Below are 17999 nucleotides of genomic sequence, written 5' to 3'. Positions count from 1 at the left end.
ATAGTATGTGGTGTCTTGCCTAGAAGAGTAGTTAGCGGTGAATGGCTCTCCAGGGTAATTGCTATAAATTGCCCGCTGGAAAAACATTGTGCAAGCAATGGTTGGGCGTTCATTGATAACTGGCAATAATTACATGGCAACGACTACCTGTACAGTCGTGACGGAGTACACTTGTCTCGGGCGGGGGGAAAAGACGTTGTCTGCATCCCTGGAGCATGAAATTGTCACTCCAAAAGGGGGTTTCGCCAGCAAAGAGAGGTCAGGGTAAGTGTGAGTCAAAAAAGAAGCAGGTCCTGGTGAGTAAAATTGGTTACTCAGGACAAGGGGTAAAACAGGACCAGGGAAGAGTAGGTTTAATTGTATACTATACAAACAGTAGGAGCGTTAGAAATAAAATAGACTTGCTGAGAGCGGTTGTATGTACCAAGAATGTAGACGTCATAGCAATCACCGAAACTTGGATGAATCTGGCGAGCAAGAACTTTTTATCAGAGTACCACATAGAAGGGTACAACTTTTTTCACAAGGACAGGGAAGGTAGGAAGAGGGGAGGGGTCGCACTCTTCGTCAGGGATACATTGAAATTTTGTATTAATAATTCCATAAGGGGTGTGTGGGTAGAAATTGCGAAAAGAAGATAAAAAATAATTATGGGAGAGATTTACAGGCCCTCCAAGTTTTGGGAAGAAGCAGCTTAGCCCATACGGCAGGAAATGAGTAGGGCAGCCAGATACAACAACCTGTGCATTATTAGGGATTTCAGCTTCAGAAATATTGACTGGGACAACATTATGGGTGACTATGAATCTGAAGACTTCCTAGATGCAGTAGAGGACAAATTTTTAAAACAACTAATTACAGAACCTACTACAGGTGACAATATATTAGACCTAGTATTAACAAATGCAGAAAATATTATCAGAGATATACAATAGGGGAAGAACTAAGGAACAGTGAACACAGAGAAATCAGATTCACCCTAAATTGGGGAAACGAAAAAAAATGACAATATGGTCCGCGTCCCAGACTTTCGATCGGCGGATTATGAGGGGTTAAGAAGGTACCTAGGTGAGGTCACCTGGGAACAGTCGGGTCAGTCCCCAGTAGGAATGGGTGAGGTCACAGGTGACACAACAATTGATCATGACTATAATTCATTCACAAGTATACTACATAAAGCACAGGAATAAAATATACCATACAGAAAAATTAGGTCAAATAAGAATGAGCTAAGGTGGATGATCAATAAACTTAAACAAGACAGGAATAAAGAAAGGAATTTATAAGAAATTAAAGGGGGGAGGAGGATCATCTCAGAGATAGGTATGATGAACTATCTAGGAATGTTAAGAAAAAATGTAAGGAAGGCAAAGAGAGACTATGAAATAGGGATAGCAAGAGAATCCAAGGCGAATCCCAAGGGATTTTTCCAGGTATATAGGACAAAGGTCAAGGACAAAGTGGGGCCTTTAAAGTCAAAGAGAGGGGAAGTGAGCGATTATAGTGAGGAAAAAGCAAAGCATTAAACAGCTACTTCTCATCAGTTTTCAAAGAAGAAATTCACGAGTAAATGCCAGAGGTGGAACTGATATTTATGAGAAATGAAGAGGAGAAATTAAAGAATATCACTATCAGAAAAGAGGATGTTCTTAAGACGATAAATAAATTAAAGAAGACAAAATACCCAGGGCCGGATGAAATTTTCCCTCTAGTTTTGAAAGAGTGTATGGAACAGATTAGCGGACCCCCCGTAAATTTTTTGCAAAATCATTAGACACGGGAGTTGTGCCAGATTTGTGGAAACAAGCACTTCTATTATCTATATTCAAAAAGGGAGACAGAGCATCAGCGTCTGTAGAGGGGAAATATCTTGAATCAATTGTAGCAAATAGCATCTGGTTCCATTATGAGAAAAACAAATTAATCTACGACTCTCAATGTGGATTTACAAAAGGAAATTCTTATCTAACAAATCTGCTGACGTTTTTTAGGAAAGTCTACGAGGTAGTAGATAATGACAAAAATTACAATGTTATTTACTTAGACTTTAGCAAAGCATTTGACAGAGTACCGCATCAGAGGCTTTTGATAGAACATAGAGAGTCAGCGTAGACGGTTTTAAATTTGAGTGGGGCTGTGTAACCAGTGGAGTTTCCCAGGGGTCAATACTAGGCCCACTCTGGTTCAAAATCTACATAAACGATCTAGATACTGGGATCAACAGTGACATAAGCAAGATTGTGACTGACACCAAAATACGGCGGCAGATTAATTCAGGGCAGGATGCAAATGCATTACAAGAGGATTTAAATAAACTGCAGGGGTGGTCTGAAAAGTGGCAAATAAAATTCAACACCAGCAAGTGCAGCGTACTTAATATTGGAAGAAAAAATACTGTCAATGTATACAGCCTTAACAACAGCAACCTAGAGAAGCCGACTTATGAAAGAGACTTAGGGGTACTTGTAAGCCCGGACCTACGGCCTAGAAAACAGTGCGTTAATGTTCGAAATAAGGCAAACAGGTTTTATATCTAGAAGTGTATGTAATAAGAGTGCGGAGGTCATATATATATATATATATATATATATATATATATATATATATATATATATATATATATATATATATATATATATATATATATATGAGGAAACAACTTAGCTTTCGTCTTTATTCAAGAGACATCTTCAGAGGCTAAGGTGCTCCGTTGTTTTTCCCGTGTGATTTTATCAAGATTTATCTTATCCACGTTTTCATTGTGGATCTATATATATATATATATATATATATATATATATATATATATATATATATATATATATATATATATATATATATATATATATACATATATATATATATGGATTTGTGTGTTACATAGTATCTATTACACTCTTTCACTATTTTCAGTAAATATATTACAACCTTCTGCTACTGAGATTAAGGAAATGTATTGGACAGTATTGAACAATAAAGTAGTCTCTTACAGTTACTGGTGATAGTGGACTGGCAACGTCTGTTGTCACCGGAACCAAGAGCGGAGGAAGAGTGAGTTACGATGGTCAACACCACAAGAGTTATTGGAGGGCCGCACAATCTGCTCACGTCTCATTGGTCAGCGTCATTAAGGGAAGGCACTGTTGAGGGACAGTGATTGGGCAGAGGTTACAGTGGGTGTGTCGGAAAATACAACGCTCTTAAGATTACTTTAATTCGATCAATGAAGCACAGTAAGTTGAAAAAACAATATAAATGCTGCAATATATTATTTCATCTTCTACATAATTAGTAAACTAGTGATGGAGGGTTTAAACCGGTCTCGAAACTTTTTTCTCAAGTCTCAGTCTCTGTTTTAGATATCCTTGGTCTCAGAATTTGGCTTGAGATCTTTCAAGTCTACAAAATTATTTATTGATACAGTATTTGGATCTGTTTGGAGGTAATGCCGACTTGTTAAATTTGGATTTGGATATTGAGAATTACTTCACCTCTACCTGAATTTGGGAGAGGTTGATAATATTTTTAGAGGGGATTAACTTTGTCATTTTCAACTTTATTGGGAAGGTGACCTATATCAACTCACGTCTCTCCAAATGCAGTATATTACCGCACATTGAATATTACGATATGATAAAATTCTGATTCTGGTGTGCTGTATTACCCAAGGACGTGTTTAAAACTATGGGGCACTAGAATAGTCTGTGCTAGTGGGCAAGGGTGCTTCTGCAACCGCTCCAGCCCTGACCTGACCTAACCTGACTGACACTTCACTCTGCATGGCACCAGTAACAGGTGATTGATTAATAAGTTTATTGGGAAAAAAACAGATAAAAAATACATCTCAAAGGGATGAAGTGACTTAAGTCATACCCACCCCAGTCCAGGGATGTCCCTCTCAGGACTCACATAATACAGATGTGTCTCATGTAATCACTTATAGTACATACAGTTATATTCTAGAAGAAAAAATTCTATATTTCTTTAATATTTCATCTGTTTTCCTATTTTTAAGCATCCATTCTACTTGCCTGGAGATATTATATATCTGGGCATTTCTCTATACATTAAGCAATGGGCATTCCAGTATATAATGTGGCAGGGTATGGGGTCTGGATGTTCAATAATCTCTACATTCTTTATCCTGTTCACTTCTCTCAGCTTCAAGTTCACAGTAATATACATACATATATACATTCAAAATTGTCAGTTATTTAGAAGTGTGAAATATTCCCGGCTGATCATGAGCATGCATCGGTGTTGTGTCAGATGATTCGGTGTACACCAACCGTGGACCATCCAAGTGTAGCCAACACCCGGTGAATGACATATAACCTTCAAAACAAACCTCACAAACAAAAGAGAATAGTAATTTATATATCCCATAAATATCCTCTTAGCACTTTTATGTACGTTTGGTTTTAGTTTTGGTGTATTTGTTGTGTGTGTGTTTGAGTGAAATATTATTGCGGTACTCGACACCTGGGGTTTTGGTAACAGTAGGCCATACAGCCGGTTTGGAAATATTGGTATCCCTGCCCGGTACATCGTATTGCCAAAAGCAAGTCTTGAATGACCTTGCCCCACACAAGCGTATGGTGCCCGACACAATCGGACATGGCGACTGAGAAAACAGTCAGTTGTGGCGACCTGACCAAAAGATACGACACAACCACACCGACGATAGTAGGTAGCGGGTCCATGACTGCTGTATTTAATTACTCATAATTATATTATGAAATTGAAAACAGTTGATACCCATACACATCCATTATAGTTGGTAAATATTTTCACAATTTAGGATAACATTTGAATATATAAATCAGTGTTTATTTCACCAAATGATTACTTACCCTAACGCTAGACTAACCTAATCTAACCTAACCTCACATACCCTCTAGGTGGCTTTAGCGTGTTTATTTATCCTAAAACGGTTCAAAACATCACAATTACATGAACAGAGATCCTATTGTTTTTACAGGCAAATAAATAGATTTTAAAATTGCGATCGGCATCGGTTTCGACTTCGAGTTTTTGGGATCTCGTTCTCTGGTTCGGTGTCGATTTTCGAATTAGAGTTCTCGACTATTTCGCAAGTGGGAATCAATAAATATGATTAATTATTACACACATACACACACATATATATATATATATATATATATATATATATATATATATATATATATATATATATATATATATATATATATATTATATATATATATATATATATATATATATATATATATATATATATATATATATATATATATATATATATATATATATATATACAAACATGTGTGTGTATGTGTTTATTTTGTATTAACACTTACAGTTTGTTTAATTCGATACCACAATTCAGTCTGTTGTTTACTGTACTGTAGTACGGGTGCATTCTGAACTTATGTGTGAAGCATGTTACGGGTGTTAGTGGAGAAATACACTCATGACTCCTGAACCTAGAAAGAGTAATGAAAAAACAGCGGAGCACCCGCCTGCCTGACGGGTCATGAGTGATTTTCTCGGTTTCTTGTAAATGCCTGCCACTTGGCAGGTTAGTAGTTACAACCCTCGGGTTCTGGATAGTTAGGACAGTTAGGATTATAGTATTTTGTGGGTCATCCCAGACAGGCTATGAGTGATCCACGTTCTTGTGTAGTGTGACTAAAACAGGATTTCTATTCCTCAGTGATTGCTACAATGTTGTCTGATGCCCTTAAAGCATGTTCATCGGTGCAAGTAATATTCCTTTAATGTTTTATGTGCCACTAAGTGATGTAGGATACAAGAAGGAATTGTTTCAGATGAGTTCCTCGTTCTGGTGTCTGCTCTGGTGTAGGTAGTACTGGTGTATTAGTAGTCCTCTTCAGATGCAATTAATATCTTTTAATATTTTTTTTTTACCATGTACAACTTTTGTTTCCCCTTGTAGTGTTGTAAGCCACGCTAAGAAGTACTCTAGTGCTTGTGTACAATTATTGATTCCGTCTGTAGTGTTGGAAGGAATAAAAGTGTTATCTTTTACCAGTGCGTCTCATTAACCCCAATCACAGGTACTAGCTATTCCACGGTCACGGAAAATACTTTTATTAATTGTGTTTGTGCTGGTTCGGTATTCTCTGAGAGGCGCTTCCACTGCATTACCGTCCACTATAACTCAAAAACCCCAATAGGTAGTGTGAGAATTCCGACCGGTCACACACACACACGCACACACACACACACACATACACCTTATGCTCATCAATGATGCCTAAAGAAACCCCTGCTCGCTGGAAATATGTCGACGACTCCACCATTGGGATCAGCGTCAACAATTCTGCTCCCCAACTATACCGCCCTTCAGGATTTATTGAACAGTCTCCAAAACTGGGCCACCAACAACCATGTCACCATCAACCATACCAAGACCATGGTTATGCACATCAACCTCTCCTCCGACATTGTCCCACCTCCTTCCATTACCCTAGGTCCGAACACACTCCAGGTTGTAGATTCCACGAAGCTCCTCGGCGTCACCATAGACAACAAACTAAATTGGAAACCACACGTCAGTGAAGTTGTCAAATCCTCCAGTTTCCGTCTCCACCTCCTCCGCCGACTCAAGTCCCTCGGAGTTCCCGCACACGAGCTCCTCAGTGTATACACAACATTCATACTTCCCAAGCTCACCTATGCCTCCCCCACCTGGTCTTCCTCCCTAAATGCCACACAACGTAAACACCTAGAAAAAGTGCAAAAGAGGGCATGCAAGATTATTCTCTCCCCTTCCTACTCCACATATCAAGAAGCGCTCAACACACTGACCCTTTCGACTCTCACTGACCATCACCACGGCCTCATCTGCAAATTTGGTAAGAAGCTTCTACACCATCCCCGACACCGGCCCCTACTACCACCTGAGATCCCCTGTCCGAGAATTGCTGTTCGACACCACAACCGCATCCAGCCCATACGTGCACGAACTGATCGCTATAAGAACAGCCCAGTCCCAACCATTGTAAAAATTATCAATAACATGTAATAAATCAGTGTATTCACTCCCAGTAAACACTGCTCCCTACACTGTCACTATGTTGAAATGAACTGTAGTTTGAGCTGATCCCCATCTAAGTTACTATATGTCTTATTTGTGTCACTTATATCACTTGTATATTATTTGTAATTCAAAACCCATTCCCCAAATTTATCATTTCAGCTGGCTGCAAGCTCTTCAATAAACCGTTAATTATTATTATTATTATTATTATTATTATTATATATATATATATATATATATATATATATATATATATCTTGATAAAATCACACGGGAAAATGGAAACAACGAACCTTAGCTTTCGTCTTTATTCAAGACATCTTCAGAGGCAACTGAATAAAGACGAAAGCTAAATCCGTTGTTTCCATTTTCCGTGTGATTTATCAAGATTTATCTTATCCACGTTTTCATTGTGGATTTACATGAAATATATATATATATATATATATATATATATATATATATATATATATATATATATATATATATATATATATATATATATATATATATATATATATGTATATATATACAACTCATTACTACTAATTATTAATACAAAAGACTTCATATTTTTACAATGGTGGTGATATCAAGGAACAATACAATGCTATAGTTATTAATAATTTATTGTGTTGAGTCAACAAAATATTGACATACTGCATAATATCATATTGATTAAATTTTAATGCTGCAGCATCTTAACTATTTTGTTGTGGTCAACTACTTGAGCTCATGCTGTACTGTACGTAGATAGCCTTGAGCTGCCGGTGTGGAGGGTACATTTTAATGCTTACCAATGACTCTATAGCTACGTGTACTTTGTTTTAAAAAGGAACAGTACACATTAATTAACTCATACATTCTGCAAACGAGATTATAGAACTGAAATTGCACGATTCTTTGCGAAAAGAATATTATTTATTATGCGAAATCCAGTAATATTTACTACTGAAATATTTCCACCACTGGTCCCACTCTGTGTTGAAGACGAAGGCCCAGAAGCTCATAAAACAGCACACATAAGCTGATAATGTGCCCAACAGCGAGGATTACAAACATTCCCTGGAATGTAAGAAAATGACTATTAGCAACTAGGGTACACAGCTCGTGCTTTTGTTCTAATTCAGATATCATTTATATTGTAATTATAAAGAAACATTTCCGCAAGCTTTTCTAGTTTGAACACACAAGAGCCTCATTACCCAGACGTTGGTAAGATTGAGGGTCGTCTTGACTGTGATCTTGGTGGGAGAGCGATAACACACGGTGGAGTTTGGTTCAGCGGACTTCATCCAGTAAAAAAATAACCCCGCCTCCGTCATGGCTGTTATCCTGTTGGGGAAAGTCATGAACATTATAAGGAAAAATTATGTACGTACATAGTTTTCTCATTCTTCCTTCTATATATATATATATATATATATATATATATATATATATATATATATATATATATATATATATATATATATATATATATATATATACATATATGATGTGTGTTTGTGTGTGTGTGTGTAAGTATATATTTATAAGCACACAGTGTAACTGATGCAATTGGCTCTCCTCGGGGGAAGCGCATACTAAAGATGAATTACTGTACTAATGTAAACAGCAGTATATATTTGGTAACGTTCAGACAAATCTCTTGTCATCACATGACCGAAACATAAAAGTAAATAAAATAACGTCGAAAAATCAATATGATGAATATAATAAATAAATATATCACTAAAAACACTGAGAGAAAACCAAATATAGATTGGACACCTAATCATTGAGTTATTAACTATTAACCTTAACTTCAATTTAACCATACAGAGTAAAAAACAAAAAATAGCATAAGCTTAGATCCTCTAGGTAAATATATAAAGATATGCACATGTGTTACAACAAGGAAGAACACAACATTACCATTAAAAACAAAATACTGGAGTGGAGGAGTCGTGAGTGCCTAGCACTGACTGGGCTAATGCCTCCTCAATCTTACCTTACAATTCAATTGCTAGTAGGAACATTATAGAATCTAGTCTCATTAAACATACCGAGTCTGTCAACATGAATTTGAGTAATGGCATGTACAAACTGGATAATTTTGTGATTAACAAGAAGTGTAACCTGGTGAAAGGGTTGAGTCACTCTACCTTATGACCTGAATAAGGTGGACACCTGCTGTCCCTAGGGACTTGATCTCACTATCATTTACTGTATCCATTAGCATTGTCAGTAATAACTCTCTTGTCTTCTAACTAAACGTTATATATCTATTTCATTTGTAGTAATATGTGAAAAAAGTTGAACCACTGGAGGAAACCTCTTGATAAGACCCTGACTCACTCATCAACCATTCTACAGCATATCCTAAAGAAGACTGCAGATTCTGTAAGCCTGCAGTGCAGCCTTTCTCTCGGTATTCAAACGCACTGTGTTCGTCAATGTATTCGACTTGACTTCCTTTACTTTCTTAAGATTCAGTACCCATTCACATTTGAGTGAAACAGAGATAGATTGGGTGCGAACCAGTGACTAAAACAAAATATTTGTATACTACCAACCCAGTCGCCATGGCCCTGATATCCTTACATAACAAAAGATAATCTCACGCTGCATAACTTAAGATCATAGCTTCTCATTATATCACATGGCTTTATATTACGTAACACACACACACATACACTACTACTAATAATAATAATACTTTATTGTTACTTGGAATCGAGTGTGACGATTCAGCTCTGATACAATGATATGAGTTATTAGGGATGTCACCTTTGTTGGTGAGCTATGAGGTGACTAGAGAGACCGATACGGGACTGGCAGGGTCGTCCACAGATGTTGCAAGGGTGGAGGGCTACATTTACTGCGGAGGGGGGGGGGGGGTAGTGTCTTTCCGGCGTTGGCGCTTGTCTGCCTCGGTATGCAGTCGGGCTAAATTGAAAGTATTGACAACTTCTCGTGTGGTGCTCCTTCAAGCGTTACAGCATGGATTAATCGTCTCCCAGGTGAGGGGATCGATTTGGCACTTTATCAGTTTTGCTTGGGTGACGAGGACATCTCGTCGATCTCTCTCTCTGACAATGATGTAGTCAATGAGATGCCAGTGAGTGCTGCCACGAACCCTGGAACTTATCGGCCTCCCTAAACATGGAATTAGTGAAAGCGAGGTTGTGTGCCACACACTTGCTGAGGATGAGTAGGCCGTTGGGATTTTACTTGCCTAGTCCATTTCTCCCTATGATTCCCTGCCAAGTGTCAGCATCTCTACCAACTCTGGCGTTGAAGTCACCTAGAAGCACAACCTTATCTACTCTGGGGATAGAGGTTAGCACTCTGTCGAGGTCGGCATAAAAGGCCTCCTTGATGCCATCCTCTGCATCCAGTGTTGGGGCGTATGTACTGATGAGAATGGCACAATGTGAATGATTCAGTGGGAATCCGAGCTTCATGAGGCGCTCGTTGATCCCAAGAGGCGTTTCAGTTAGCCTATGTACGATGCATTGGAGGATGGCAGGCCAACTCCATAAATGTCGTTTCTCTCTGCAGCAGGCTTACCTTTCCAGAAGAAGGTATTGTCAGACCCCCGTTCTGCGAGTCGACCTTCGTCTGGGAGCCGGGACTCACTACTGGCTGCTATGTCGATGTTATATCTAGTTAGCTCTTTTGCCACAAGGGCGGTTCTTCTTTCAGGACGTGCATTTTTGCCAGTATCCAGAATTGTCCAGATTTTCTGTGCAGCGACCATAAGAGGTTGTATAGTTTGTTTTTGCTTGGATCAGTGATTATAATTGTGTTTTCGACCGCATAAGGATGACGTTACTGGGTGTGGTTGCCCAGTCAGATTGGTTGTATAGGCAGGCTATGTTTAGGGTACCTTTTCTAGCCCCCTCCCCATGTGGGGTGAGCAAGGTGGCTCCTTGAAAGGGCTGCTCAGTCGCACAGACAGGACCGGATTGCACTTTTGCCTAGATCCTAGTGCATAAACGACCATCTTGTCTGTGCCGCCCATGTGCAGAGTTGTGACTAGAGACTCCCGGTAGTCATCTCTGCCGGTCCCTTTAGCCACTCGTCTGTCGCCATAGGACTTTTGGGGTAAAAGGGGTTCATGATGAGGAGGAGTATGATGAGCTGGATGATGGCTGCACGTGAGTTGATTTATGTGGTGAGGCAGAAACACGCACTGCAACCACACATCTTGGCTCTCCCTTTTCCTGATCCAGTGGTGCAAGTGTTGCAACGACTGGAGAGAAGGAAAGTTGCAATGGTTTTCCGATAGTCCAATTTGCTTGGCTTAGCCTTAGTAGCTTGTTCATAATGCATTGCCTTCCTCCGCCGGTGTAGTTGTTGGGTTCCCTTGGTGGTCACATCTTCCGCCTATACCACCGTTGGGGTCTTGTTGTAGCTTTGTAAGCATGTCTGCCTGATGCAGGGCTCCACTGCAGAGTTTTTGTTCTGAGTTTACTCCTGTAGCCTTATACCTCCCAAGGTTAATCCACAAGGCAGCGTGGCACACTAACGCACACACACAGACACACAGACACACACATGCACACACACACACACACACACACACACACACACACACACACACACAGTGTGTATTTTATTTAAAAAGAAATTAAGAGAGAAAATATGACCTTGATTCTATAAGACAAGATTATTAATGACACCTAGTCTGTTTTCGTAGCAATTTGTTGAAAAGGATTTGGCTGAAAACACGCATTGACTTTACCATAAGTGATAATTTCTAAATCTTATAAACTTTATTTTGTTTTAAACTGAAGCTCAACATCGTGGTACCTCTTACTTAAGGCAGGAACAATTGGACTAGCTTTCGGTCCGACCAAAGCAAACATGAGAGACAGGAATCCCTCTCTGGACTCATAGAAGGAGCACTTTCCTGTATAACGAGAAAAAAATAAAACCTTTTAGAATACTCTGTTAAAAAAATATGAAATTAACACCAAGCAATAATATACTGTTATATTAGTTTTCTATGAATCTATTTGCTTACAAGTCTTATTATGAATGTCTACTTGATTGTCTATCACCAATTAGAAGTTATCGTTAGTAGGCAACCATGCATATATATATATATATATATATATATATATATATATATATATATATATATATATATATATATATATATATATATATATATATATATATATATATATATATATAATGAAGAAGAAAAACCGGGAAGCACAAACATCTTGACGAATTTAGGTTTCTTTAATTACTAATGTTTCGGAAAATCATTTTCCATATTCAGAACCTAGAAAACAGTCAAAAAAATTTCAAATTACGGGTAATATACAATAAAAACGAAACGTTATTCTAAAATTTTAAAACCATTAAAAATGACGGAAGACCTACGTACAAAACAAAACTCAGAAAAAAACTAAAATATACAGGGGGTATTACCTTAATTGAGTCGAGCCTTTGTGTGAAAAACACAACACTTCACAGGAAGCCATATCACAAATGGATGGCTTTACTTTATACTGATACAAGGCTTCCATAATGAGGAGGTCCGTCTCATAGTTTCTCCTGCCAAGAACTGAGAAATTAGATTGCGAAAACGGGTGGTCATGTTGGTGGGCGTGGTTAAATGAGAGCCGAATGTGGTGGTTGTGTGATTAATTTGCCTCTTTGGACAGAACAGCCCAAGTGCTCATGGATAAGAGTTTTCAAGTGCTTTTTTGTTTTATCTATATATGCTACACTACAGCTAGCACACGTAAATTGATAAACACAGTGGATTGCAAGTGTATGGGTATAGCGTCTTTAGTTTTAAAGATTTTTTAATTGAACTCTGGGTTTTGAAGACTAGTCTAAGAGAAATTTGTGGATAGAATTCATTGAAAAATTTCTTAACTTTGTTTCAAAGGGTGAAGCTGAGTGGGTCTGTGTGTCAATATAAAGTAAAGTCGTCCATTTTGATATAGGTTCCTGTGAATTGCTTTTGTTTTCTCACTAAGGCTCGACCCAATAAAGGTAATAACCTCTGTATGTTTTAGTTTTTTTCTGATTCTACTTTTGTACGTAGGTCTTCCGTCATTTTTAGTGAATTTAAATTATAATTATCTTTTAAAAAAATTCCGGAAAGAAAATTTTAGAAAAATGCTTCGTTTTTGTTGTATTTCACCTGTAATTTTTAAATCATTTTGCCTATTTTCAAACTCTGATGATGGAAAATGATTTCTCGAAACGTTAGAAATGAAAGAAACCCAACTTAGTCAAGATGTTTGTGTTATTTTCCCTGGTGCTCCTCCTTATTATGAAACTACACTTTCCATTTAACAAGTCCATTGCTGAATTATATATATATATATATATATATATATATATATATATATATATATATATATATATATATATATATATATATATATATATATATATATATATATATATATATATATATATATATATATATATATATATATATATATATATACAGAAAGCAGTGGAGATCAATGTTTGGAGACGTAAGGAAATAAACAGAAGGAAAAGAGAAGAGAAAGCCCACGAGAGTAGCTGGGAAGTGGGCCAGGAGGTTTTGCTGAGGAACAATGTAAAAATAGGCCGGTGTAAGCTGCAAAACCATTGGTTTGATACGAGATGGCACATTGTTGAGGTCCTAAATCCAAGGCCTGGGTTATATCGCATTGAGCCCAGTGGGGGAGAAGACCTGGAAGCGAGAGTGGAAACCCGGAGCAACTTGAAGGCTGCTCCAACCCTAAGGCATCCAGGAGACCCAGCGATGGATGAATCTGAAGATGAAGACGAGGAGCCCCCACCCCAGATGAGCAAGATGAAGAGAAGTAGTTCAGAGAGGTCGATCGAGCCTGCAACTGAAAGACGAAGCCGACAAATTACAGTTTAGGGTGCATGGTAATGAGAAAAGGCAGGTTGTAGAGGGTGAGTTGGAGGAATTGTGAGTAGGGCAGAGGGGGATTGGAGAGATGGTTAGGTCAGAGATGTGCGTTGAGTAGTGGTTGCTGTCATGAGCGGGATTGAGAGTACGGTTGTAATGTCCAGGGCCTCACTAATATGGACTGGTACATTGTCAGAGGGTTGGTCTGCTGGCATGAGGTTCGTAGACGTGGACTGAGTATTGTTTTGACAATGGTTCCTCTTAGTTCAAGGGCCAGGCAAAGGAGAGCATGTTTGAGATGGACTGAGTATTGTTTTGACACTGGTTCTCTTAGTTCAAGGGCCAGGCCAAAGGAGAGCATGTTTGTTTTGGGCTGGTATTAAGTTTGACATTGGTTCTCTTAGTTCAAGGGCCAGGCCAAAGGAGAGCATGTTTGTTTTGGGCTGGTATTAATTTTGACATTGGTTCTCTAGTTAAGGGCCAGGCAAAAGGGGAGCGTGATGTTCTGGTTGGTTTTGAGTTGGGCTAGGAAGAAATGGAGTTGCTGGCTGCGAGTTGGAATACCGCAGAGTTGAAGGTGGCTTCTAAGTTGTTCTCTCAGCACATGAGGACAGTGCTGTATTTTTTGGGGGGGTCGAATGTTAGCGGGAGAGAGAAGTGGAGAAGACGGGAATGCTGCATTTAGCAAAAGGGGTAAGATGCAGTTTCTTAGAACAAATTTTTAGGGGGGTCGTATGTATGTTTTCTCAGCACATGAGGACAGTGCTGTCTTTTTTTAGGGGGGTCGATTGTAATATTCAGAAATTTCAGAGTAGTTTCAAATGCCCCGCCATTAGCGATACTGAGCGTTCAAGGTCGTCTGAGGGAAGAGAGCGCTCCCCGCACATAGTGGGAGTTTGTGGAACTAGGCCTATATGATATTAAATGTAATTTGCCGAATTAATAATGATGCGATTCATGAAGTTAAGGGACTATTATTGAATTTGAAATTATTATAGATCGTTTATCAGTCTGAATAATGTTACGGGTGTCCCAAGGAGTTATTAGTTAGGCGGAAAATATGTCACGTAGGCCTAAGCTAACGCCTTGAGAGGACACGAGGCGGGCTCTCTCTCAGTCACGGGGAGCATTCAGACAAACAAGACGTCCCTGCGCGTCCGTCACAGAAATAGTCACGTGGCCTAGTCACCTGTGTTGCACTATTGCAGTATAACAAGTAAGTCTCATTCGATCTCAGACAGGGTTAGATAGGGCAGTGGTAAAGTAAACTAGAGCTAACAGTGAATTCATTTCAGGGTTTCCGCCAGAACCCACTTGACCGGAGTTGACCGGAGTTTGACTGAGAGAGATTGACTGCCGTTTGAGACTGCCGTTGATGATTGAGGGTGGCGAATGTCGCCATTGGACCGATCAGTGTAGGCCTGTCACTGTTTAGCGGGGTATCAAAGGATCTCTTGAGGGAATCTAGCCGTCTGGGTGCCCAGCTGACGACGGGACGATCGTTGGGGCATCAGCTCTCCTCTACCTCGGCTCACAACCCCACATGTCTCGAGCAGCTTAGTGAAACCCTCTTGCTAACGGGAAGCTAAAGCTTCTCTCAACTGTACAAGGTCTGATTGGCTCACTCCCTTCCGCTTTATGGATGTACTGGGGGTAAAGTGAGGCCAGCTGAGTGATACAGGGTCGCACACTGAGACCATGAGTCTAGGGGATACCTAGAGGAACATTTTATCTCCCTTATTACGGGTGTATGTTGAGTTGGGTGGAGCATGGTTCACGGGTATTGGTGGACCCAGTAACAAACCAATAATAGTGACAATATATTTGGGTGTAGTTGATACCATTTCTCAGTTACTGATATTATCGTGACGTGTGTAGTTTAATATTTCTTAAACAATTTTGATAGTATTGTTTTTGAATGTTTGTGTCACTAAGTGGAACCAGAGTGATACTGTGATTTGATTCTTTTAATGCATTTAATTTTTCTTTATAATTTCTATATCATGTATAACTTTTATTCCCCAGAGTAGTGTTTTAGTTCAAGTTAAGAGGTGCGCATATTGGTGTACCATTAATTGATTGTGTTTGTAGTGTTGGAGGGAATATAAGTGTCTAAATTTTACAGTGTGTCTCATTCATCCCAGTCACAGACGCTATCCTTCCACGGGTCACGGACAATTCATTTTGTTTAGTAGATTTAAGTGTTCTTGTGCTGGTTCGGGATTTTTCTCAAAGGGGCGCTTTCACTGCCATTACCATCTAATAATCTTTAATAAACCCCAAGTCAAGTGAGAAAATAAAGTCCAGTAAATTCCGACCGGTTACATATATATATATATACATAATATTTAGAAATTCAGTGTAATTTCAAACGCCGCGCCATGGGCGCAAATAAATCACTGTAGGTGCGCGTGATCCAGGTATATGCTGATAACCACAAGTAAAAAGAAAACACGAAGTTTTCTTTTTCCTTGTGGTTATCAGCATATATATATATATATATATATATATATATATATATATATATATATATATATATATATATATATATATATATATATATATATATATATATATATATATATATATATATATATATATATATATATATATATATATATATATATATATATATATATATATATATATATATATATATATATATATACAGCAATGGACTTGTTACGTGGAAAGCGTAGTTTCATAATATATATACAGAGAGAGAGAGAGAGAGAGAGAGAGAGAGAGAGTACCTGTTCTTGTAAAGTCTCGAGCCACATATGCCTTTAAACCCATATCCACCTCCATAAGGACGTGGTCACCTTGTCTCACCAGCGTGTCGATGGTCTCTGGGAACTCTTCGTGTGTCTTATATATAAGGCGACCTTCCTTTTCCGTATCGGAGATCTCCCGGTATATACCAGACTCGACAGACTAATAAGTGTTTCCAGAAATTAGAAGAGACATATAAATAAGAAACTAGTTCCACTTGTTTAACTAATTTGTTGTATATAGCACACAGAAATAGCACAAAGGTCCATTCCCTAAGAGTAAATTGGATAATAAATATATATTTCTAGAGATATGTTTGATGTTTAAACAGAACTTATTTACATTTCATAGCTACAACAGTATCCAGAGTGAGAATTTACTAACAACCTATATTTCTGTGTTTCCCCCCCAGAAAACAACAAGTCTCTCTCGTAACATACATGTAAATAGCGCACAGACTGAGAATCTTTCTCCCATATCATCGTCACCATCGGGTCATCCAACAAGTCCTGGAGAGTTTGGTAAGGTTCTGAGATGTGTCTCACGGCCAGGAGGGACATGAGGTTGCCGGCGTAGCTCCGCGTTAACACCAGCATCATCAACATCCACACAGCTAAAACCAGACTCTCCCACCAACAATTTACTGGATCCAGAACGTCTGTGGAGAGAGAATTTGCAGGGAAAAATTCTTGTTTTTAGAGTTCATTTATCAAACACTGAGCTCCACTAACTATATTATCATTTTTATGTCGTCTGACAACTAAAACAGCACTAGGTTTTTTTTTCTTAAGTCAGCATAGTATCTTTATCACAGTATATGCCAATGTGATTAGTGGAAATAAGTCGTACCCTGTTGTAACAATACACGGATGTAGTCGAAGATGACCCGTAACAAGTTCTTTTGGTTTTCTCTCTTGTGAAAAAAGTACGAAGACATAAGAAATACTGTAGCAGGCAGCAGGAGCAGGGCAGACAGGATGGCTAACCACACCAGCGGCGCCAGGGGCAGTATAAATCCCCACGGATCTACCTCCGGCTGCCCTCGAGCACCCAGGATCCTCCAATAGTCCAAAAATATTGGCACAGTAAAGTCCATCGCCTCAGCTCGGGATCCACTAATAATGAAAGGGCCGACGCCGATGTTCACTTCCTACAGGTGATCAGAGAGAACCGTAAAAAAGAGTAGCATGCCACTTTTCTCGTGTTACAGAATCACTTAATCCAGCCTCAAATGAGAACTTTCATAATTATATAACAATAAATTCACCAACAGTTATGTTGTTGACCTCCCAAAAA

At 38.6% G+C, this 17999-nt stretch overlaps 2 protein-coding genes across 3 annotated transcripts in view; both read right to left on the bottom strand.

Moving 5' to 3' along the window:
• Nucleotides 1-3161, bottom strand: part of LOC121873774 (probable glutamate receptor) — a 35219-nt gene extending 32058 nt beyond the window's left edge. For both annotated transcript variants that reach the window (XM_042377475.1, XM_042377476.1), the window contains exon 1: nucleotides 2991-3161. The gene's annotated coding sequence lies outside the window, so the exon portion shown is untranslated. The remainder of the gene's footprint in view (nucleotides 1-2990) is intronic.
• A 4495-nt stretch (nucleotides 3162-7656) lies between these two features.
• Nucleotides 7657-17999, bottom strand: part of LOC121873773 (probable glutamate receptor) — a 36047-nt gene continuing 25704 nt past the window's right edge. Inside the window, exons 9-14 of the mRNA XM_042377474.1 lie at nucleotides 17553-17853; nucleotides 17144-17361; nucleotides 16685-16865; nucleotides 11846-11945; nucleotides 8251-8380; nucleotides 7657-8110 (exon numbers count right to left, since the gene is read on the bottom strand). Coding sequence (XP_042233408.1) covers nucleotides 7994-8110; nucleotides 8251-8380; nucleotides 11846-11945; nucleotides 16685-16865; nucleotides 17144-17361; nucleotides 17553-17853 — 1047 coding nt within the window. The 3' untranslated portion in view covers nucleotides 7657-7993. The remainder of the gene's footprint in view (nucleotides 8111-8250; nucleotides 8381-11845; nucleotides 11946-16684; nucleotides 16866-17143; nucleotides 17362-17552; nucleotides 17854-17999) is intronic.

This window comes from Homarus americanus, unplaced genomic scaffold (assembly GCF_018991925.1).
Source record: "Homarus americanus isolate GMGI-L3 unplaced genomic scaffold, GMGI_Hamer_2.0 scaffold25827, whole genome shotgun sequence".
NCBI lineage: Eukaryota > Metazoa > Arthropoda > Malacostraca > Decapoda > Nephropidae > Homarus > Homarus americanus.
The sequence above is the reverse complement of the archived record's forward strand: the minus strand, read 5'-3'. Positions and strand labels throughout refer to the sequence as shown.